We start from the raw sequence: 23,955 nt of genomic DNA, 5'->3' as shown, positions 1-23,955 counted from the left end.
TTACAGAGATTAGAGCATGCCATAGGTATTAAAGGCACTGCGCTGCGGTGGTTTGAATCATATTTGTCTAATAGATTACAATTTGTTCATGTAAATGGGGAATCTTCTTCACAGACTAAAGTTAATTATGGAGTTCCACAAGGTTCTGTGCTAGGACCAATTTTATTCACTTTATACATGCTTCCCTTAGGCAGTATTATTAGACGGTATCGCTTAAATTTTCATTGTTACGCAGATGATACCCAGCTTTATCTATCCATGAAGCCAGAGGACACACACCAATTAGCTAAACTGCAGGATTGTCTTACAGACATAAAGACATGGATGACCTCTAATTTCCTGCTTTTAAACTCAGATAAAACTGAAGTTATTGTACTTGGCCCCACAAATCTTAGAAACATGGTGTCTAACCAGATCCTTACTCTGGATGGCATTACCCTGACCTCTAGTAATACTGTGAGAAATCTTGGAGTCATTTTTGATCAGGATATGTCATTCAAAGCGCATATTAAACAAATATGTAGGACTGCTTTTTTGCATTTACGCAATATCTCTAAAATCAGAAAGGTCTTGTCTCAGAGTGATGCTGAAAAACTAATTCATGCATTTATTTCCTCTAGGCTGGACTATTGTAATTCATTATTATCAGGTTGTCCTAAAAGTTCCCTAAAAAGCCTTCAGTTAATTCAAAATGCTGCAGCTAGAGTGCTGACGGGGACTAGAAGGAGAGAGCATATCTCACCCATATTGGCCTCTCTTCATTGGCTTCCTGTTAATTCTAGAATAGAATTTAAAATTCTTCTTCTTACTTATAAGGTTTTGAATAATCAGGTCCCATCTTATCTTAGGGACCTCGTAGTACCATATCACCCCAATAGAGCGCTTCGCTCTCAGACTGCAGGCTTACTTGTAGTTCCTAGGGTTTGTAAGAGTAGAATGGGAGGCAGAGCCTTCAGCTTTCAGGCTCCTCTCCTGTGGAACCAGCTCCCAATTCAGATCAGGGAGACAGACACCCTCTCTACTTTTAAGATTAGGCTTAAAACTTTCCTTTTTGCTAAAGCTTATAGTTAGGGCTGGATCAGGTGACCCTGAACCATCCCTTAGTTATGCTGCTATAGACGTAGACTGCTGGGGGGTTCCCATGATGCACTGTTTCTTTCTCTTTTTGCTCTGTATGCACCACTCTGCATTTAATCATTAGTGATCGATCTCTGCTCCCCTCCACAGCATGTCTGTTTCCTGGTTCTCTCCCTCAGCCCCAACCAGTCCCAGCAGAAGACTGCCCCTCCCTGAGCCTGGTTCTGCTGGAGGTTTCTTCCTGTTGAAAGGGAGTTTTTCCTTCCCACTGTAGCCAAGTGCTTGCTCACAGGGGGTCGTTTTGACCGTTGGGGTTTTACATAATTATTGTATGGCCTTGCCTTACAATATAAGGCGCCTTGGGGCAACTGTTTGTTGTGATTTGGCGCTATATAAAAAAAATTGATTGATTGATTGATTTCTGCCATTTCTCTGTTAGTCGGACGACGTCCCGGATCAACACAGCATTCAGTTTGAAAATGATCTGGTCGTTTCAGCCTGTGGATCGCCGCTCGGAGTGCGGCACGTCCTCCGCCATTGTGCGCCGTCTTTAAACCAGCTGTAATCTGTGTAATGCCCAAAAAATCGTCCCTGAAAGCCATCTGAATTTTCCGAATGGTGTCCACTTGGCTGTCTCTCACAGTTTCTGGAAAAATTTGATGCATTGCTGCTCCAGCCGTTCAGACATTTTCCTTACAATGAAAATCCGACGAGGGGGGAGGACCAGTGCTCACTCAAAGCCTGCTCACAGGCGAATGACGCAACCGACAGGCATGAAAAAACTCACGCATGCACACGAAGGTTCAAGCTTGGCTGATGCAATCACACGTGATTCAAATCCATATGGTTTTTGCAAAAAATAAAAAGGTTGGATAGTCTAACAGACCTCATATGTCAATAAAGAGGGTGCCCTGTACAGGAAAACAGCAGTTCAGGATCAGTTAGTATTACCAAAAACATTTCATCAGCTCATCTTCAGGGAGTTACATGATGAGATGGGACATCTGGGAGTTGAGCGGACACTCAGCTTGATTCGTGATCGATTCTATGATTCTATTGGCCTCATATGCAAAAGGATGTGGACAACTATGTAACAAAGAGTGCAGCTGTCTGAAACGAGAGCAGCCAAACAAGCCGACCAAGGCACCACTAGTTAATACAGTCACCACATACCCGTTTGAGATGGTGTCGATCGACTTCCTACACCTAGAAAGCTGCAAAGGAGGATATGAGTATATTCTAGTGGTCATGGATCACTTCACTCGCTTTGCTCAGGCGTATGCATGTACCAACAAGTCAGCAAAAACAGCTGCTGAAAAGATCTTTGGAGACTTTGTGCTAAGCTTTGGCTTTCCTGCTAAGTTGCATCATGACCAAGGCATGAAAAGGTTCGAAAACAAGCTGTTTTCCAGGCTGGAACAGTATTCTGGGATCCAGGGGTCACATACAACACCCTATCATGCAGCTGGAAACGGTCAGGTTGAGAGATTTAATCGTACCCTCCTGTCAATGCTGAGAAGCCTGACACAGGAAGCCAAGTCAGATTGGAAGAGCTCTTTAGTCAAAGTTGTGCATGCATACAACTGTACGCGCAGTGAAGCAACCGGTTATGCCCCATACTACCTTCTCTATGGCAGAAACCCCCAACTACCTGTAGATCTTATGTTCAGCCTGACACCAAGTGAAGAAAGTACTTCACATAGTGAGTACGCAATCAAGTGGAGAAAGTGTATGCAAGAGGCATACAGGTTGGCATCAGAGACTGCTCAAAGAGAGCAAAAGCGAGTAAAGAAGCACTATGACCAAAAGACCTATGGAGCTGAACTACAGCCAGGGTGCAGAGTGTTGGTACGAAATGTCAGGGACAAGGGAGGACCAGGGAAGCTCAGGTCCTACTGGGAGGAGCAAATTCACATTGTACCTGAGAGAAAATACAAAGACGGTCCTGTCTATGTGGTACGACCTGAGAGGGGCCCAGGAAAGACCAGAGTCCTGCACAGGAACCTGTTACTGCCCTGTGACTTCTTGCCTATATGGAAGAGGAAATACAAGTGACAAAGACAACTGTAATGAGAAAGCCTGCCACAGACAGGAAGAGGAGAAGGCAGGAAAAACACAAAGAAAGAGACTCAGAGTAGTTCAGAGGATGAAAGTGATTGGAGGTTCATCACCACACGACCAGCAGAGTCATTCAACCAGGTCAACAGCCGGGTGAGAGTGGAAGCAGAGGAATTCAGACCCCAAGCAGCTGACAGACACCTGGAGCGAGGAAGTGACAAAGAGGAGTGTCCGGAGCAAGGCGAATGGAACCAGAAGTGGAGGATGACGAAACAGCAGAGGATGAGCAGGAGACGTCTGATGAAGCAGACAAGAGGCAGCCTGAGGCGCAGTCATCTGACACAAGAATGTATCCTTTCCGACAAAGAAATCCACCCAAAACACTCACATACAACACCTTAGGTCAACCATCATTCATGTACAGACACAAGTAATGGTTACAACTAAAGTTGAAGATATGAGTTCATAGTCACATGTTGAATGTATTGTTGTGACTTTAACAAAGAGGAAAAAAATGAGTTCATAGTTCATAACATCTTAGATTTGTTTTAAAAGGCAAAGTTAAGCATGACAAATGCTTTCATTTTTTTGTTAATGAGGAGAGTACCAGAATTCAGACCACTGACACATTGAACTGTACTGGGACACGTGGCACATGCAGTATTATTTGTGGGTCTGTAGACAGAGTTAAGGGGCAGAATTAGGGTCAAACCTTTCAGTCTGAGACACTTAGCCCGCTAAAGGAGCGGAGTATCACCTCAGATATCGCCTGGCCAGTGGTGTCTGTTGCAGGCACATGACATAAAGAGGGAGATAGATGTCATGTCAAAAACTGTTGGTACAGAGGAAGTATCTCAAAGACCGACTCCCAAACACCTTGCACCTTTAATTCACAGGTTGAAGACATGACCTGTCGGGGAAATCCGTAATGTCGGGACGACATTTATTTTGGAGGGGAGAGTGTGGGAACCACAGTAGATGTGAATATGTGAACAGATATGTGAATAGAGGACACCCCTCATTTTCATACCGTGAATACAGGACACCCCTCATTTTCATACCGTGAATAGAGGACACCCCTCATTTTCATACCGTGAATAGAGGACACCCCTCATTTTCATACCGTGAATACAGGACACCCCTCATTTTCATACCACTCATTTTCATTTGTTATTTTGTCACCCTCATTTCTCATTTACTTTTACTGCGATGATGTAATATTTACTGTCACTTATTGTCTGTTGGTGCATGTTGGCAGCAGCTTTCTGATGTATTTTTGGGTAGGCATGATAGTTGCCATAAGTTAATGAGACAGGCACCTGAAGGGCAGCTGAGAGCGCGGCAGAGAAGGGTCCTGCGGAGAGAAGCGAGAAGCGCAGCAGCAAGTGTTACGAAGAAATAAAGTTTTGTTGTTTTTAAAAACCAGCGCACGCTTGAAAAGTCCCGTTTATTTGGTCCAAGTGTGCAACATCTCACTGTTTGACTACACGCTGAGGCAAAACCAAGAGCTTGCAAATGCTTTTAGTACAATTCCAAAAAAACGCAACTTACACATCACATGATACTCAAAATCACATCACTGAACTGATGAGCATGACGGTAATGGAGCAAATTGTTAAAGATGTTGGGGAGTCATGGTTTACACTCAAGGTGGATGGAACTAAAGACCCAACAGGCAGTGAAAATGTATCTGTCGTTGTGCGTTACGTGGACAAGGACTATAAAATACAAGAGAGGCTGTTATCAATGCAGACAACAGACAAGTGTGATGCCCAGTCACTCATTAATGTTGTGCTTGATGAACTGTTTAAAGCTTGTCTTGACGCAAACAAAATTCTTAGTGTTATGACGGAGCAAGCGTCATGTCGGGAAGAGAGGGAGGCATGCAAAAGCTTATTCAAGAGAAGTTAAACCTTACAGTGGCTTGCAAAAGTATTCAGCCCCTTGATATTTCACACATTTTAATTTGTTTATGGCATTTCAAATGCAAAAAGTAAATCAGGCTTCTCAATATAAAACATTTTAAAATTATCTTCCTTAGACTCAAACTGAAAGTAAATTGAAGTGGTGTAGAGGAGGATTTTATTAAAAAGAAGACCTGAAACTTCAGCTACAATTTGCCATTAGGTACATCTGAGATGTAAGCCTAGATCTGATGTTTTGGTGAAAGAAAACCCACCTCTGTCCCACTTTATCATGAAGCTGTATAACTGGGGATACAAAATACAAACCATGCACTATACAAAATTTCTCCAATCACAGCAACAGAAGCCTGTAACTTCTTCTGGGTTGTCTGGATGTCTTGGTGGCTTTCCTCACTCTTCTCCTTCTTGCAGTCACTCAGTTTTTGAGAACTGTCTCCTCCACACAGATTTACCAAAGAGTGCCATATTGTTTGTATTTCTTCATAACAGATGTAAATAAAGTTCAAGACATATTCAGTGACTTCGAAATGTTCATGTATACATCCCCTGAATTGTCTGAAGAAAACTGGCAATTAAACTGATTATTTACAGGTATTATACCAAAGGACCTGATTACTTATGCAACCCATCATCTTGGCTTTTATATTTTTACTTAATTTATATCAACTTGTAGAGACATACTTTCAGTTTGAGTCTAAGGAAGATCATTTTTGAAATTTTTGTATATTGAGAAGCCTGATTAACCTTTTGTATCTGAAATGCCATAAACAAATTAAACTGCATGGAATACCAAGGGGCTGAATACTTTTGCAAGCCACTGTAAGATGCTTTTATTATGTACCACCTAGGGATGGGTATTGCTAAGATTTTATCGATATCGATGCCATTATCGATTATTCTTATCGATCCGATTCCTTAGCGATTCCCTTATCGATACCTCTTGTGGATTTTCTGTAGACTAAAAGTAGGCGTTACAGGTTTTCTATGTCAATAACATTTTATTGAGTCTTAAAGTAAATAAATATGAAATTGGTCACTGGATCCTTGATCTCTGGACATAAATAGAAATAAACAAAATCTGTAGTTTGTCAAAAGCATTAACTTTCAGACGGCTGCTGGAGTCTGCAGGTCTGCAGTCATACTGTCTTGGGCTGCTGCACGTCAGTGCAGGACGTCTCATTTTGGGAGGAAAAACTTTTTTTTTTTATTTATTGTTTGCATTACAGTGTTTGGAACGAGGTTTCAATTGATTTAAATGGTGATTCGCTTTGAAGTTTTTAATTCTGAGTGGACTCTATCTTTCTAACTTGACTCAGTAGAGAGCGGCGCAGCATTTGGGGCAAGACAGGAGTCCCAGTTAGTCACTTGAATCTGCACAAAAGTGACTCACGATTGACATATTTTAATGGCTTTGAGAGGGGTTAAGAAGCGGGGTCGCTGCTTCTGAAGAGAAGCGAAACAAAGAACCAACAAAGCAGGGGATCAGAGCACTGCTACATTGGTTCAAGGTTCAAAGCAGATCCGTGCTGCAGAAACGGTTGATTACAGACCCGCTGCAGGGTCTGTAATCAACGTAGAAAAATGATCATTTTCCCGACAAACACCCTCAAAAACAACGGCCGCTCTGAAGGACTGATAAGGTAATCGTTAAGCAAAAAGGCTACCGATGTTGGTGGATCGAATCATTTCTTATGGCCCAGTCACACGGCACTTAACGAATGGCAACGAAGCCCTGACAAAACAAGAAATCTGGACTTTCGTTGACTGTCGGCATCATTTTACCTTCGCGCAGCTTCGTTCCTGCAGCTGGCGCTTCGTCACGATTTTTAAACTGTTGAAAAATTTGAACAAAGGGCAATGAAAACCTCAATTCGTCTGTGTTTCGTTTTGCTGTCGTTCTTGACATTTTTTAATCGTTCGTTTAGTTTTTGTAACGTTATTGTTTAATTTGACTTCGTTGGAGCAGCTGAATGTTTTCACACAGTGCAGAAGCCGGTTTGTGAGCGCTGAGGCTGCTGCTGCTTCATGTACTTTCGGAAATTACAGGGCAAACTCAGCCTGCTTGCTTGGATTTTTTTTTTATCTGTGTGGTGGTTCAGCTTCAATGGGCTCAGGCACCTCACATAGGACAGAATTAATTTTTTGTGTGGATATAATTAATTATTTTGCCACAAGCAACTGATGAATTTGAAACAACAAAAAAGTTGTGTAATTTCCGACGGTACATGAATGCAGCATTAGCAGCAGCAGAAGCTGCTGCGTGCGCTTATTATTTTGTATTAAATATAACAATATGAGAGTAGAAATGATAATCCAGTCCTTCTGTACATGTGACAACAGGTAGATGAATCAAAATGATTATATAAAGAGCTGTTCTGGAAGACAGAATTCACGTTGTGGATCAGTGATCAGCTGGTGGAATAACGCACGTGAGTCAATGCGCGCGTTCACACGCACTGATTAATTTACTGCTCTGATATATTCAATCATCTTTACACTTATATTTATTTCCCCTTTTGACAGTTTTCTGTTATAAATCAATATATATGGCTTAGAACATAATACAGTGATACAGCAGTGACCACAGCACACTTTTTTTTTTTTAAATTGGAGCAAGACGGAGCGCGCAGCGTGTCAACAGACAGTGAGGATTCTGATGATGATGGAGATGATCCCTCTTTTGTTCTGGATGAGGAACCAGAGCAGGTGGTCCACCAACGTGCGCACAGATCTCCACAGATTCTGTTTGCAGTTTCTCCAGGACTCAGCGCCGAGTCCTGGAACTCATAGATGCAGACACACACTGCTCCAGCTGTGGCTCCAGGCGCGTTTCGCTTAAAGCAGCGAGATCGTGAGCTTCGAGTTTGTTAATTTCCTCTTTTGTCCCTTTTGCGCTCTTGCTTCGCAGGCTGTTCGGTAATAAAGGTAATAAAGCTCTTTCGTCCACCACCTCAATGAATTGTGAATTTTTTTTTTACTTTTTCCCTTCGTTCAGGAATCGTCGTGTGCCGTGTGACTGGGCCATTAACGATACTCAAAAAGAACGGGTTCTTGATACCCAACCCTAGTAACACCTAAGTCTTATTTGTTTTTTTACCTTTACTTTGTATTCATGGGCACTCAGGTTTCTACTTCACGTGCGTGCTCATGTCCCGGTTTAGTGTATCATGCACTATTTAACAGCACTTAGCCTGACACTCCAGCGCCAGAACATCTAGTTCCCGTAGTAGACTTCTCATGCTTATTTTCCATGTTTGACCTCCTGTTGCCAACTCTTCTGCTTTCCTCGTGTTTAATAATTTTTGCCTGTCAGTGTTGGATTCTGTTACATGGTGTGTTTGCCATCTGTGTTTGGACTCTGCTTTATTTCTTGGACTGCCTCTCTGCTCATTCCCACAAGGACACTTTTGCCCTGTAGACTGCTTTAGTTGGGTACTCAGACCTATCACCTACTTTACTAGATGACTCACTTGCTCCTGTGGACTGATCTTTTGCAGTTTAGCATTTATCTCCAGTAGTCAGGGCTTAATTTGAGGGGGAGCAAGCCGGAGCGCGCTCCGGAACCTCTGACGTTGGCTCCGCCAGCTTTTTATACTGGATCCGGTGATCTGCCACCTCTCTTGACTAACAAAATATATATATATATATATATATATATATATATATATATATATATATATATATATATATATATATATATATATATATAAAATCACTGCGATTGCTCTCACTGCCACTCATACCGCCCTCCTGTCTGCTGTGCGGAATTGCGCCAAATCTGGCAACAGGTCCAGAGGCTACACTCACTGTTTTGATCCAGATGTCGACCGTAGCCGCAGAGCTCCGTGGCCACCGAGAGATGGATTGGATCCGTACCCCCGGAGGCAGTGAGCGAAGGGAGAGCCGCGCATTGTGTTCTGCATGTGTCTGTTTATAATCTTCACGCACAGAAGAAAAAAGAGAGTGTTTACACAAGAGAGAAAAGTGAGAAAATGTGACGGATTTCGTTTATCGCGGGTTATTTTTAGAACGTAACTCCCACGATAAACGAGGGACCACTGTACATCATTAAACAGGAATTTGTACTCTATCCGGATTTGGTGTGACTAGTGTTATTAGGCCTACAATACATGCCCAGTTTATTTTTGGTGTGGCGCAAAGCGTTGTTCGCAAGCCCACCCCCGCCCTTCTTTTTTTTTCTGCACCGGAGCCACCCATCCTCTGCACTCCGGGACCTCCCACTTTACAAATTAAGCACTGCCAGTAGTGTAAATAAAGACTTTGAATTTTACATACTGGTGCTGTTCTCTGCAGTGGGGTCTCCTGCTGTGCTATTGTCTTCACAATTATGCAGTAAATTGAACTGTATATTCAGCAGTAATTTACAGTGTTGCAATATGCAGTTGTCAGGCTTTGGGTTCTGTTTGTTGCTTTCTTGGTTTTGGTTTCATTGTTCTGTTTTATTTTATTGCTTACTGGGGTTTTTCCTGCTTGGGCCTGTCTATCTCTTTCTATCTTGTCTGTCTCTGTTGCCTCTTGGTGGTGGGTGTTTCCTTCTTTCTGGCCACGCCCTCTTTCTGGAGCATTCCAAGCACACCTGCTCACATCATCACCGGGGTGTTTATAAGCTCTTCTGTTTACACCGGTTCTTCGCCAGATTGATGCGCCTAGTGCCTTCACTCCAGCTCTGTATTGTGTATTCTCGACCTGCCTGCCTCACGTGTGTTATGACTACCTGCCTGTATCCTCGACCATGCCTTCTGCCTGATGTTTCTGATTTTATTACTCTTGTTGGACTGCCTTTCGGTGTACTGCACCTCGTTTACTGTCTCAGTAAACTGCTTTTACTTACAGAGCTTGTTGTCTGAGTCCTGCATTTGCATCCTGCCAAATCTGTCATTCAGACCTGACAGCAGTAAGTTAAGTAGTACACTATTACATAAGATAAGAAAGATGCACTGTGAAGTACAGTTAAGTTACATGGTGTTTTAATGAGTAATTTACAGTGGTGCATTATGCAGTAAGTCAAGTAGCGCATTATGCCATAAGTTAAATACCATACATGCATATTGAAGTAAAGTACGCAGTGTATTATATAGTAATGTCATCCAGTGAGTTAAGTATTGCATTACGTATCGTGTTAAAATTGTGCATTAAGTAGTAATGCAGAACTCAGCAACATGGGGTGTCCAGCCAATACATTCTGAGTGCTGGTCCCAAGCCTCGATAAATGAGGCGCGTGTTTGCTGTAAATTTTGTGAAATCTCCACTACATGGGGTGTACAGCCAGTACATTCTGAGTGCCGGTCCCAAGCCTGTATAAATGCAGATCAAAAGTCAAATTTCCATCCTGGATTGGTTGAAGTCTGGGTTAATAATAACTGCTACCACTGCTGTTGTCCAACAGGGTGCCAGCAGAAACTGGGCAACTGTTGGGTGAAGAACAAGAAGTGGTGGGGAACTTGTCCAGAGGCAATGAAAGAGGAGGAAAGTCAGAAGTGTGGAAGTAAGAGTTGGGACTTTGAATGCTGGCAGTGGCTGATATGATAGAGAGAAGAAAGGTAGATACACAGTACAAGAAACCAAGTGGAAGGAAAGTGAGGCCAGGAGCATGTGAGGTGGGTTTGAACTTGTAATATGGTGTGTATTGGAGGAGAAATGGTGTTGGGTCATTAAAAGTGTGTTGGAGGTTAAGTCTGACAGGGTGATGAGTGTGAAGATGGAAAGTGAAAGGGTGATGGATGAATATGCTCCACAGATACACTGTGAGATGAAGAAGATTTCTCCTGCGAGTAAGATGAGGTGGCAAAGAGTGGACCGCATTACAAAAGAGTGGTGTTTGGAGTGATCAATAGGCATGTTGGTAAAAGATGGACGAGGCTGCCTTGGATTCTTATTTTTAAGAAGGAGGAGCACAGGGCGATATATGAGTGGAGGAAGGTGCACACAGGTGGACTACATTGTTGTATGGCTGGGGGGCCTGGCTGCCTTTTTGTTTCTGTCTTTTGTTTTTCCTTCCAGGTGGCTTGCATTTGGAACTGAGTGGCTGTGTTGCTGAGTTTATCAGGACCTCACCCTGATCACCTGAGGCTGATCACCTGCGGCTCATCAGGACTCACAGCTGTGGTGCATCTGCATGGATTGGAACATGGTGGCATTTAAGACTGGAGTGCACAGTGTGTATTTGCCAGAGACTCGACCTTGTGACCAGACGGGTGAGATTGTCGTCTCGGGAGCCATCTCATCATCAGTGGATGCAGAGAACGTCCAGGTTTGATGCACGGTCTGTGAAAGAGGAGGGGGTGAGGTCTCACGCTCGTCAGCACACTTCCTGAGGTACGTTAGATTTTGTGACTAACATTTATACAGTCAGTAAATGTGGTGTCCCTCACACCTTTTTATATTGAGCTGTATGTTAGTCATGTATCGGCTTCCACTGCAGTGGAGTTTTGTGAACTGGATGTTCCATGCCTGCAGGTTGGGAAGTTGATTAGTAATCAAGCCAGGAAGTGTTTGCTGTTTGTACACCTTTAAGTGTTCTCTCTGTGTGTAGAGTGTGGACTCACATAATGGTTCCTTCTTTCACAGACTCGGTTTGTTGCGGCCACCTGGGGGGTGTCGGCGGGGTCCTTGGGTCCGAACAGCTTCTGGCTCCGGACCGTTAGCGCTGCTGGGAGCGCACCACGCCAGACCGCACTTTGTTATTTTTGTATCACTGTTATGTATTAAATTCAGTTAGCCTTTGTACCGTGCTCTGCTTATTTCATACTGGGTCCTTCAAACGCTGGTCGGTTCTCCGAGCTGCGTCCGACACATAACACTACATTCTATGTCAGAGATTCAAACTCAGAAAACTGGAGACTGTAAGGTGGTGGCAGGGGAGAGTGTCACTACACACCATCAGATTGTGGTTTGCAGAATAACTTTGCAGGTGAAGAAGAGGACGACAATGAGAGCTGAAGCAATGATCAGATGGTGGAAGATGAAGGAGGAAGACTGTTGTGAGAAATTCAGAAAGGAAGTGAGACAGGGACTGGAAGAAGGTGAAGTGATTTTGAACAACTGGAAAATACTCCAGATGCGGTAAAGGAAACAGCTAGGAAGGTGCTGGGTGTGACATCTGCACAGAGGATGAAAGATAAGGAGATTTTGTGGTGGGATGAAGATGTTCAGGAAAGTATAATTAAGAGGTTGGCAAAAACAACCGGGATAGTCCAAGAGAAACCTAGATTTGAAGAATATTCTCTCACTATTAGGCTATGAGTGTCAGGATAGGTGATCACATGGCACAGAAGGTGGGTGGACACAAATTCCAACTCTCAGACAATGTGTAGGAGGTAAAAGAAGCTTTATCTTATAATCAGGCCAGCGTCCAGTACACAGCAAGGCAGGCAGCGTGGCAAAGGTACAGATAAGTATAAGGCAAAAATGCAAGGTCAAAAAAAGGCTGGGATCAAAAAGGCACAGAGAGACACGATTTCATGGGCTGAGGTAAAAGGCAAAATCCAAGTAAACAGAGCGAGGTCAAAACACTGAGGCAAACAAGACAAAAGGAAGGCTGGAATGAGAATGGAAAGATCATAGTGAGGAAAGTGAAGGGTTTAAATAATAGGTGATGTAATTAGTGTAACAGGACACAGGTGTTAGCGATGGTTCTGGAAGGAGGTGTAGTCTGGTGAAGCAAAGAAGCATGAAGAGAGGCAGGAAAGTGAGTAAGTAAACAACAAAGCAGAACAAAAGCAAGAGGAGTCAGTGACAGAAAAAAAAACAGTGAAAATATAACGTGCCCAAAGACCAACAAAAGGAAACGTGAACAAAATAAAAGTACAAACTAGGAAGTAGAGTGACAGACCTAAAAGGAGAACAAGAACAATAGAAGGCTACAACCAAAACTGGAACAGAACATGACTGAAGTATAAATATTATAACAAATTCAGAAAATAAAATAGAAAAGACTAAAACCAAAGCTAGAACAGAACTGAACATGACTGAAGTATAAATGCTATAACAAACTCAGAAAATAAAATAGCAAAACATACTATGGATTGACCAGAAAATGACGAACAGAAACAAAACCAGAGCCTACAGTAAAACATGAAATGCAATAATGACCAAACACAAGATAAACGATAACTAAGAACAACACAAATGATAACAGGAACATAACCAGCTAATAAAATATTAAAGATAAACAAAACCAGAGAATAACATAACACAACCCTCTCAAAACCAATGGGCCAAAAGAGGGGCATAGAAAGGGAGACAGATAAAAATGGGGGATGAATCCATAAAGTGGACCTGGGCGGGGCAAAACCTGACAATGATTGATGATGCAAAATGCAAAATTGCTCTCTGCACATTGCACAATTTCTCCAGTCACAGCCACAGAACCCTATAACTCTTCAAGGCTGTCTGTGTCTTTGTGGCTTTCCTCACTCATGTCCTTCTTGTACGGTTCCCTAGTTTTTGAGAATTGATTTACCATGGAGTACCATACTGTTTGTATTTATTCATAACTGATGTAAATAAAACCCAAGACCTAATCAGTGTCTTGGAAATGTTCATACATCCATCCCCAGACTTGTTGGAAGAGTGGATGTAAAAGTGATGGTGTATATGTGCTATACTAAAGAGTGCACTTAAAATCAAGCATGTAAAAGCTCAAGGTTGCAGAAACCTTTTCACAGCACTGTAGCCAGAGTCAAAAGGCAATTAGGCCAGATGACATTCCAGTGGATGCATGGCAATGTTAAGAGATATGACATCAGAGTTTTTAACCAGATTGCTCAACAAAACCTTGGAAAGCGAGAGGATGCCTGAGTAGTGGAGAACAAGTGTGGTATTCTGAATTTTAAGAGCAAGGGTGAAGTGTAGAGTTGCAGTAACTACAGAGGCATAAAGTTGATCAGCCACAGCATGAAGTTATGGGAAAGAGTAGTGAAAGCTAGGCTTTGAAAACAGACAGGTGAAGATCTAAGAGCAACAATATGAGTTCATGTTGAGAAAGAGCACTACAGATGCAATGTTTGCTCTGAGAGTACTGATGGAGAACTATAGAGAAGGCCAGAAGGAGTTACACTGTTTGTGGATTTAGGGAAAGCTTATGACAGGGTGCTAAGAGAAGAGGTAAGGATCTTGAGTGGCAAAGAAGTGCAGTATGTGAGGGTGGGGCAGGATATGCACAAGGACAGTGTGACAGCAGTGAGATGTGCAGTAGGAATGATAGACTCTTTCAAGGTGGAGGTGGGATTAAATCAAGAATTGGTTCTGAACCACTTCTTGTTTGCAATAGTGGGTGACAGATGAGATCGAACAGGAGTCTCCATGGACTATAACATGCGCTAATGACAATATGATCTGTAGTGAGAGAAGAGAGCAGGTTGAGACTAACCTGGAGAGGTAGAGATACACTCTGGTAAGAAGGGGAATGAAACTCCGTGAGAGCAAGACCAAGTACATGTGTTTGAATAAGAGGGAACCCAGTGGAATAGTGCAGTTACAAGTAGTAGGGTGATGAAGGTAGATTAGTTTAAATACTTTAGGTCAATTATCTAATTTAATGGAGAGTGTTGCACAACCTCAATTCCGATGAAATTGGGACATTGTGTAAAATGTAAATAAAAAAGAATACAACTAGAAGCACTCAGAGTGTGAAAACCTCCGCCAAGGCCATGGGGTCACTGATGCCATAACATCTACACGCCGTGGAATCACTGAACCTAAAAAAGTCTAACGATGTTTGCTCAGTAGTAAAAAAGTTTCATCTGCTGTGACTGGATAGCATATATCCTTAGCGCTTGGCATCACAGTTTATTGCAACTTGCACCTTTCCCAGAAGCTACTGTCATCTGAGCACTGATATTGATATTGCATGTGCTTATAGACAAAAACAAATGAGACAAAAATTCAATTTATTATTCAACTAAACTACAAATATATGAATTTTTTAACATTTATGAAACACTTCTCTAAACAAGGCCATAGGGTCACTGACCCTAAAGAGATTCCCTCCTTGGCACAGTGATCTATTTCTTTTTGTCTCTTTCTCTAAAATTGTATATAATAATCATTAGATTATTAATATATAAACAAAAATAAATTTAAGAAATATTACAATTTGAAAACAAATGCACCCGAACGTGATGACAGCTGCAACTGCTTAATGCTAACTTTTAACATTGAAAATGCCATAGACACGCTAACGCGTTAGCATCAGGATCCGGCTCGTGATCCGGATCACCACTAAAATTTAATCACTTGTTCCTCTTGTAATTTCCAACCACTCCACAAAATTTCATCAAAATCCGTTCAAAACCTTTTGAGTTATCCTGCTGACAAACAGACAGACAAACAAACAAACAAACGCGACCGAAAACATAACCTCCTTGGCGGAGGTAATGATTTTCAAACCCTCTTCAACCTATATTCAATTGAATACACCACAAACACAAGATATTTATTGTTCAAACTGATAAACATTGTTTTTGTGCAAATATTTGCTCATTTTGAAATGGATGCCTGCAACACATTTCAAAAAAGCTGGGACAGTGGTATGTTTACCACTGTGTTACATCACCTTTCCTTCTCTGAGCTTGGGCCCAGAGAAGGCGGCGGCATTTCTGGATGTTGTTGATCTATGGCTTTCACTTTGCATGAGAGAGTTTTAACTTGTACTTGTAGATTTAGCGACAAACTGTGTAAACTGACAATGGTTTTCTGAAGTGTTCCTGAGCCCACGCAGTATGCTGTCAGTTTTTAATGCAGTGCCACCTGAGTGATCGAAGTTCTCAGGCATTCAATGTTGGTTTTCAACCTTGCCGCTTACGTGTAGAAAGTTCTCCAGATTCTCTGAATCTTCTGATTATATTATGGACTGTAGATGATGGAATCGCTAAATTCCTTGCAACTGAACATTGAGAAACATTGTTCTTAAACTGTTATTTTTCACGCAGTTGTTCACAAAGTGGTGATCCTCGCCCCATCTTTGCTTGCAAACGGCTGAGCCTTTTGTGGATGTTCCTTTTATACTCAATCATGCACTCACCTGTTTCCAATCAGGTGTTCTTTGAGCATTCATCAACTTTTCCAGTCTTTTATTATTGAATATAGGTTGAAGAGGATATGCAAATCATTGTATTCTGTTTTTATTTACATTTTACACAACTTCCCAACTTCATTGGAATTGGGGTTGTAGAAAGGACAAGAAGAGTTTGCAGTCAGGGTGTAGTGGTTGAAGAAATGTGGCAGGAGTGATTTGTGACTGAAGGATAGCTACAAGAGTGAAATGAGTTTACAAGATGGTAATGAGACCAGCTATGTTGTACGGTTAGAGGCAGTGGTACTAACAAAAAGACAGGAAGCAGAACTGGAGGTGGCAGGGTTGAAGATGCTAGGACTGAAAGGATTAGGAATGAACATATTGTGACAGCACAGGCAGGACAGTTTGGTGGTAAAGTCAGACAGGTGAGACTGAGATGGTATGGAGACATGTGAGACTGAGATGGTTTGGACATCTGCAGAGAAGGGACCCAGGGTATAGATTGAGAAAGATGCTGAGCATGGAAACACCAGGCAGGAGGAGAAGAGGGAGGCCAAAGGGGAGGTTTATGTATGTTGTGAGGGAGGACATGGAGGTGGTTGGTGTTTGATGTGACAGAGGAAGATACAGAGGACAGGGTGAGATGGAAATGGATGATCTGCTGTGACGACCTCTAATGCTCCCATTAGCCGAAAGAAGAAGATGATTGTGTAATAATACAGAGTTGCTCTCACCGTAGCAGATGCCAGAACGGGCCTCATGACCAGGCAAGCAAGGAACACACTCATAGGAGCCTAGTGTGTTTTCACATTGCTCATTGGGGCATGTTTCAGGATTCAAGCACTCATTTATGTCTGGAACACAGGAGAAAAACTTTTACACCCTCAGATTTTGGAGATTTGAGGAAAAGACTCAATCTAGACTGGAGCAGAGGCAATGTTATTTTGGGGGCAGAGCCCAGCAAGGGCTATAATCTAACTATTACCCTTCTTTTTAAAACTATTTATAATTAACTGGTAATTGCCAATGAAGTGGATAGGGAAAGTGACTTGAATCTTCTTGCGTGTAAAAGAACAATCCAGCATGGAGACATTTTATCCAACTTAGTAAAGGAAAAGGTGAATGGCTGGATTTGACCAGAGCAGTCTAGCTTCGTGCCCAAGATGTCATGGTAATCACACGGTGGTACTTCTTTTGCAAAGTGTTGTTTGAACCACTACATGGGACATCCTGAGCTTCACCCTGGAAGCTTTGCAAAATCTCAGTTTTCAGTGAACTAAAATGCAATGCGCCTGCAGACAAAGGGCCAAAATGCATAGAAAAAACTAATGGTGTATAATAGTTTTAATAACTTCTTGGATTTAGCCATCAGATGTGTATCTGTATGTGGTGAAAGTGTTGAACATGTTGAGAGATTTACTAATCTCAGCAGTGGCATGCATCATTCATATTTATAGGACCCGTGCCTCTGAGGACAAGAATCACTTGGGAAGTGATTATGGAGTCATAAGGTCTCTAGATAGAGGTGTCTGGTGACGCCGCTATCATTGCAGGAGAAGAAAAGTTCAAGTGTTTGGGGTCGTGATGCTTCCTGTCTTACTGTATAGCTGTGATACCAGTAACCAAAGGCAGTGACAGAAGATTTTTGGTCCTATAGAGCTGTGGCCAGAGGGTGAAAAAAAGTGGTCTACTCCTCCCCATCTTATAACTATATGAAACCTGTTTTGTTTGATGCATTTATATGCCTACTAATAGAAAATTATGTTTGTATGTTTTTTAAATGTGCACAAATAGTGAATTAACCCCTTCATTGCACTACATCTGAAAATTGTGAAATCAGTACAGAAGCCATATTCTATGATTTTCTGAGCTTAAAGGAACAAAATGGATATCTAATCCATGATATTTGTAGAAAATACACATTAGCATGATATTTGCAGTCACCTCTGTGGAAAAAGTATGATCCTGTGATAATCTTAACCCTTTGTTCCTGTAATTTTGTGCAATTTTTGTTAGGGACAGATTTGCAAAATTTGCTTTCTAGGAGAGCTTTCTTGAAGCAGGGAATATCCTGCTTGGAATACTAAGGACCGATTGGGAAGCAGACTTTCTGCTAGACTTGGATGCTGTGATGGAAACAGTTCCTTTTTTGATACTTGCAGGACGAGTGAACTACGCTCGGTATACACCAGTGTATATCGCTGAAACAAAAGAGCTGAAAGCTAGCCATCCAGCTGCTAAACTGCTAAGTGAAGTGCTAAGCAGTTTGTATGGGTCTGTAAATGCCAATAAAGCCAGTTAACAAAACAAAGGTGGATAGTTGATGACAACAATTAACACTACAGTGTTTGCTTTAAACAAAACTGTAAACAAAACTGTCCCGCGTTGGAGCCATCTCTTGGCAACAGTACACACAAGGCCGTTATGCCCGTGAAAACTGACGACTCATGTAAGACGGCCAGTCTACAAGTTTAGCCATCAATGAGAAAAGGTGCTTAGACGGATAATGTTGGGCAACTAACTACAGTTGACTAAGTAAGTTTAGTAGCCTGAAAGATTAGACTACTTTATAGAACTGGGCCCTGGTTGTGACAGACAGATGTTTACTTTCAGAGTGTGCAGAGTGACTGCATAGGTTGTTCTGTTGTACATTTTCAGGTGATTCTCTGTGTACATATAACATGCTTTAAAGGTTTTCATTATTTCTTCCAACGCATCATTTTCCAAAATCATGCATATTAACGTATAGCTCAACAAAATGTGATTAGTCCACTGTCCCACATTTGTTTAAGCACTAAGCTGATGAAGAGCCCTTGAATGCTTAAACTATGAATTCCTATTTTTTTTTTTTGTAAATGATGATTAATTCCCTTGTGGTATTCTATACATAAGTTTCCCCAGTTCTCATTCTCTATTATATTATTTCACCCCAACCTAAATCCTGCTGGATTTTCTGTCATGTCTAATAACGACCTGTGCATGATTTGTGTAGGAGACAATAATAAAATGTTTTTCACTCGATCTTGCTACTGACATATTTTACATCTCAATGAAAAAGATTTCCACCGATATTTGTGTTGCGACAGTTGCAAGTGTTGCTGTTGTACCTTCACAGGCTGGATTACGATATAACTTGCTCCTGAAGCCGGTGTGACATTCACATTTATAAGAGCCAGGCAGGTTCACACACTGACCTCCTACACCGCAGATGTCTTGCTTAGAGCACTCGTTCATATCTGCCAAACATAACATTTGCACACAAATAAAGAGCTGACAAACATTCAGAAAACAAGTTTTTTAACTTGCCAATTACTCTAACTCACCTACACATTTGAGCCTTCCATGCTGCACCAAGTGTTTATAGCCTTGACGACACAGGCATTGGTAGGATCCTTCTGTGTTGATGCAAATGCCTCTGCCGTAGGCACACGGGTCTGACTCACATTCATTGTCATCTGAGGAGTGAAGATGAGGAAATAAATGCGTATACATGATAAACATCTGTTTACACAGGATCGCAGAGCTGAAGGGACACAGTTTAGCAGTTCACTCAGAGCTCCATCAAGTTTCACATAATCTAAATCATGCATGTAATTCATGCATTAACTGTATAGTTGTATTGTAGCTGCAGCTACACTCACATGCAGGGCATTCCTGCAAATGTTAATGGAAACATGACTGTAGACGTGCCATGTATAAAATGAAGTAAATGTGCTCCTGAACCACAGTTACTGTAGTTTCCACTCAAACCTGAATTTTGTTATCATTCACGCCATCATTCATGCACCTCATGCACCTGTGTCTTACCCTCACACATGTTCTTCTGTGGGTTGAGATGGTAACCAGAGAAACAGTGACAGATGTGGCCGTTCAGGATATTTTCACACTCTCCACGGCCGCAAATGTTCCGGCTTTGTCTGCATTTATCTGTCTCTACTTGAAGAGGGAACACAGACCATTCACGTGGTCATGATGGACATACATGAGCTACAGCAGTGATGAGACTGAGCAAATCAGCAGCAGCTTGTATTGACAAATTCTCCATATTGCATATAGGCAAAAATAAATCAAAATTGCAGTTCATCTGCATTCGGTGTTTCTTTTTTGTTACCTCCATCAATGAAGTTGGGTAGTTGTTATGTTTTCGCTCCTGTTTGTTTGATTCTGAACAGTCTGGAGCCCACAATTTTTCATATATTGTTATGAAATTTTTTTACAGAGGATCTGTCCTAATAGGCAAGAACTGATTAAATTTTCAAGGTCATAGGTCAAAATCAGGAAAAACCCCTAACTTTAACATTTAATGAATCTTTAAAAAATTATACCTCTGTCAAAAAAGATCAAATTTCTTTCATATTTGGCAGTGTTATGCAGGATGGTATCCTTTATCCCTGACAAAGTTTGATCCAGATCTGATCCAGATTACAGATTTTGTGGCCATTTAAATTTAACATTGAAAACCCCATTTAATGTATATTTTACATTATATCGTAATCAAATCTTTATCTTTATCCAACCCACCACCAGTCTTGATGTCTCTTTGGGATCATTGTCCTGTTGGAACACCCAATTGTAGCCATGTTTCAACTGTCTAGCTGTTGATTTGATGCGACACTGAAGAATTTGGAAGTAGTCCTCTTTCTTCATTATTCCGTTCACTTTGTGCAATGCACAAGTACCACTGTGGATGCTGGTGTTCCAGCAGTTTCCAGTTCATGGCAGACCTGAGCCTCGGTGGTTCCTTGGTGGTTACTAAACATCCTAACCAATTTAATCTCATCTGAGGGTGACAGTTTGGGCCTTCATCCAGACTTTTGCAAAGTGGTGATACATTCGACTAACTTGTAATTATGTACAATTGTGATGATCTTGGAATATGCAGTTGTTTAGAAATGGCTCCAAGAGACCTTTCCAACTTGTATAAATCTGCAGTTCTTCTCCTTATCTCTTCCCTGTGTTCCTTGGACTTCGCCATTGTTCTGAGTATTGGTCAGTCCAATGAGTGCTGTCAAACACATCCTCTTATGCTGGCAAAGAGAAACTATTAGTTGTTGTCAATCATGATCACGAACGAGGAGTTAATAGGCAAATAAGTATTTGAACACCCTGCGATTTTGCAAGATCTCCCACTTAGAAATCATGGAGGGGTCTGAAATTTTCATCTTAGGTGCACATCCACTGTGAGAGACATAATCTAAAAAAAAAAAAAATAAAAAAAAAAATCCGGAAATCACAATGTATGATTTTTTAAATAATTTATTTATATGTTACTGCTGCAAATAAGTATTTCAACACCTGTGAAAATCAATGTTAATATTTGCTACAGTAGCCTTTGTTTGCAATTACAGAGCTCAAATGTTTCCTGTAGTTTTTCCACCAGGTTTGCACACACTGCAGAAGGGATTTTGGCCCATTCCTCCACACAGATCTTCTCTAGATCAACCAGGTTATTGGGCTGTCCCTGAGAAACACGGAGTTTGAGCTCCCTCCAAAGATTTTCTATTGGGTTTAGGTCTGGAGACTGGCTAGGCCACTCCAGAACCTTGATATGCTTCTTACAGAGCCACTCCTTGGTTATTCTGGCTGTGTGCTTCGGGTCATTGTCATGTTGGAAGACACATTCAGGACCCATCTTCAATGCTCTAACTGAGGGAAGGAGGTTGTTCCCCAAAATCTTGCAATACGTGGCCTTAATACAGTGCAGTCGTCCTGTCCCATGTGGAGAAAAACACCCCCAAATCATGATGCTTCCACCCCCATGCTTCACATTAGGGATGGTGTTTTTGGGATGGTACTCAGCATTCTTCTTCCTCCAAATACGGCGAGTGGAATTAAGACCAAAAAGTTCTATTTTGGTCTCATTTGACCACATAACTTTGTCCCATGACTCCTCTGGATCATCCAAATGGTCATGGGCAAACTTAAGAGGGGCCTGGACATGTGCTGATTTAAGCAGGGGAACCTTCCGTGCCATGCATGATTATAACCCATGACGTCTTAGTGTATTACCCACAGTAACCTTGGAAACAGTGGTGCCAGCTCTCTTCAGGTCATTGACCAGCTCCTCCTGTGCAGTTCTGGGCTGATTCCTCACCTTTCTTAGGATCACTGATATGCCACGGGGTGGGATCTTGCATGGAGCCCCAGTCCAAGGGAGACTGACAGTCATGTTTAGCTTCTTCCATTTTCTAATAATTGCTCCAACAGTTGATCTTTTTTCACCAAGCTGCTTGGCAATTGCCCTGTAGCCCTTTCCAGCCCTGTGGAGGTCTACAATTTTGTCTCTGGTGTCTTTGGACAGCTCTTTGGTCTTAGCCATGTTAGTAGTTGGAGTCTTATTGATTGTGTGGGGTGGACAGGTGTCTTTATGCAGCTAACGACCTCAAATAGTTGCTTGTAATTTGGAATAATAAGTGGAGTGGAGGTGGACTTTTTAGAGGCGGACTAACAGGTCTTTGAGGGCCAGAATTTTTCCTGATTGGCAGGTGTTCAAATACTTATTTGCAGCAGTAACATGCAAATAAATTATAAAAAAAAAAATCATAAATTGCGATTTCCGGATTGTTTTTTTTTGGGATTATGTCTCTCACAGTGGACATATATATATATATATATATATATATATATACATACATATATATATATATACATATATATATATATATACACACATATATATATACATATACACACATATATATATACATATATATATATACACACACACACACATATATAGCCTGTGTGGATTTGAGAAAATCCAAAATAAATTCAAACTTGTGCATCCAATTCTTGTTTTTTTTAAAGTCATTAATGATGTATACTGTATAATCATTCCACCCTGATAAAAGAACACTTCAAGGGCATCATTTACAGCCCAAAATTACCATGACATTCATGTCCATGTACACTTCCGACCACAACTGTATTTTTAACATTGTGCCTATCGAGTATGGCTGAGTGTAATTCTCAGCAAAATAAGGCAATAATAATAATAGTGTGCTCCCTAGGGTGGCTTGTAGGTGACTATATGCAATAGGGAGAAGTGCAAGATTGCACTGGACACAGAAGTATATACTGTGTACATATGATGAGGTACACAGATGCCATGTTCACAGTGACTCAGATTATGACAGAAAATCTTCCACAAGCCAGAATGAAAATCAGAAAGCGATAATGACAGAAAGTCATTCTTCAGTGTCTGTATGCATCAACAGGCCAATTTTAGACCGTCTCCAACAGATTTATTTTCAAAATGCTGCTTTTACTCATAATTAAACATGCATCATCTGAATTCTTATGTATAATAGTGTGAACATGGCCTCATAACTGGTTCATGCTTCATGGTTAAATCAACACAACACAAACTATTCAAGCCACTAATTTACTGTTGAAGAGACATGAATCTAAACAAATTTAGCCAAGCGGTCTAATCCCTCACTGTAGGTGCCAGGCACTCGTCGTTGAAGAGCTGAAATTGCTTTCACTTGATGTAGTAGTTGGTGAAACACATGGAGAAAGTCAACATGTCATTTGTGAGTGATGGATCCAAAGCTCACCACAATGTTTGCTCTTACTGGAGAATGTGGAGAGTCGCATTTTCCCATTTTAAGTGAAAAGAAGCATGAACCAGCTTGAGAGTTTCTAAGGTTAATGGGGAAAGGATGTTTAACCCAGTTTATGGCCTGAAGGAGAACTCACTTGGGACTTTAGTCTGTATTTCCAAGGGGTCATTGCCTGGGGGCACTCTGATGACTACCGGAGGGGTGGGTTTAACAACTGTGGATCCAACAGGAAAGAGATGCAGTGGACAGACTTCAGAAGGGATCATGACATGCTGAACTTTAGTCCTGATAT

General features: G+C 41.5%; 1 protein-coding gene across 5 annotated transcripts in view; it reads right to left on the bottom strand.

Moving 5' to 3' along the window:
* Nucleotides 1-23,955, bottom strand: part of ltbp3 (latent transforming growth factor beta binding protein 3) — a 161,924-nt gene that overhangs the window by 40,564 nt on the left and 97,405 nt on the right. For 2 of the 5 annotated variants that reach the window (XM_034178557.1, XM_034178562.1), the window contains exons 11-15: nucleotides 23,800-23,877; nucleotides 19,906-20,034; nucleotides 19,422-19,553; nucleotides 19,206-19,334; nucleotides 16,833-16,952 (exon numbers count right to left, since the gene is read on the bottom strand). In XM_034178557.1, coding sequence (XP_034034448.1) covers nucleotides 16,833-16,952; nucleotides 19,206-19,334; nucleotides 19,422-19,553; nucleotides 19,906-20,034; nucleotides 23,800-23,877 — 588 coding nt within the window. The remainder of the gene's footprint in view (nucleotides 1-16,832; nucleotides 16,953-19,205; nucleotides 19,335-19,421; nucleotides 19,554-19,905; nucleotides 20,035-23,799; nucleotides 23,878-23,955) is intronic. The other 3 variants (XM_034178558.1, XM_034178561.1, XM_034178559.1) reach the window with 3 other exon arrangements.

The sequence above is a fragment of the Thalassophryne amazonica genome, chromosome 9, assembly GCF_902500255.1.
Source record: "Thalassophryne amazonica chromosome 9, fThaAma1.1, whole genome shotgun sequence".
Lineage (NCBI taxonomy): Eukaryota > Metazoa > Chordata > Actinopteri > Batrachoidiformes > Batrachoididae > Thalassophryne > Thalassophryne amazonica.
The sequence above is the reverse complement of the archived record's forward strand: the minus strand, read 5'-3'. Positions and strand labels throughout refer to the sequence as shown.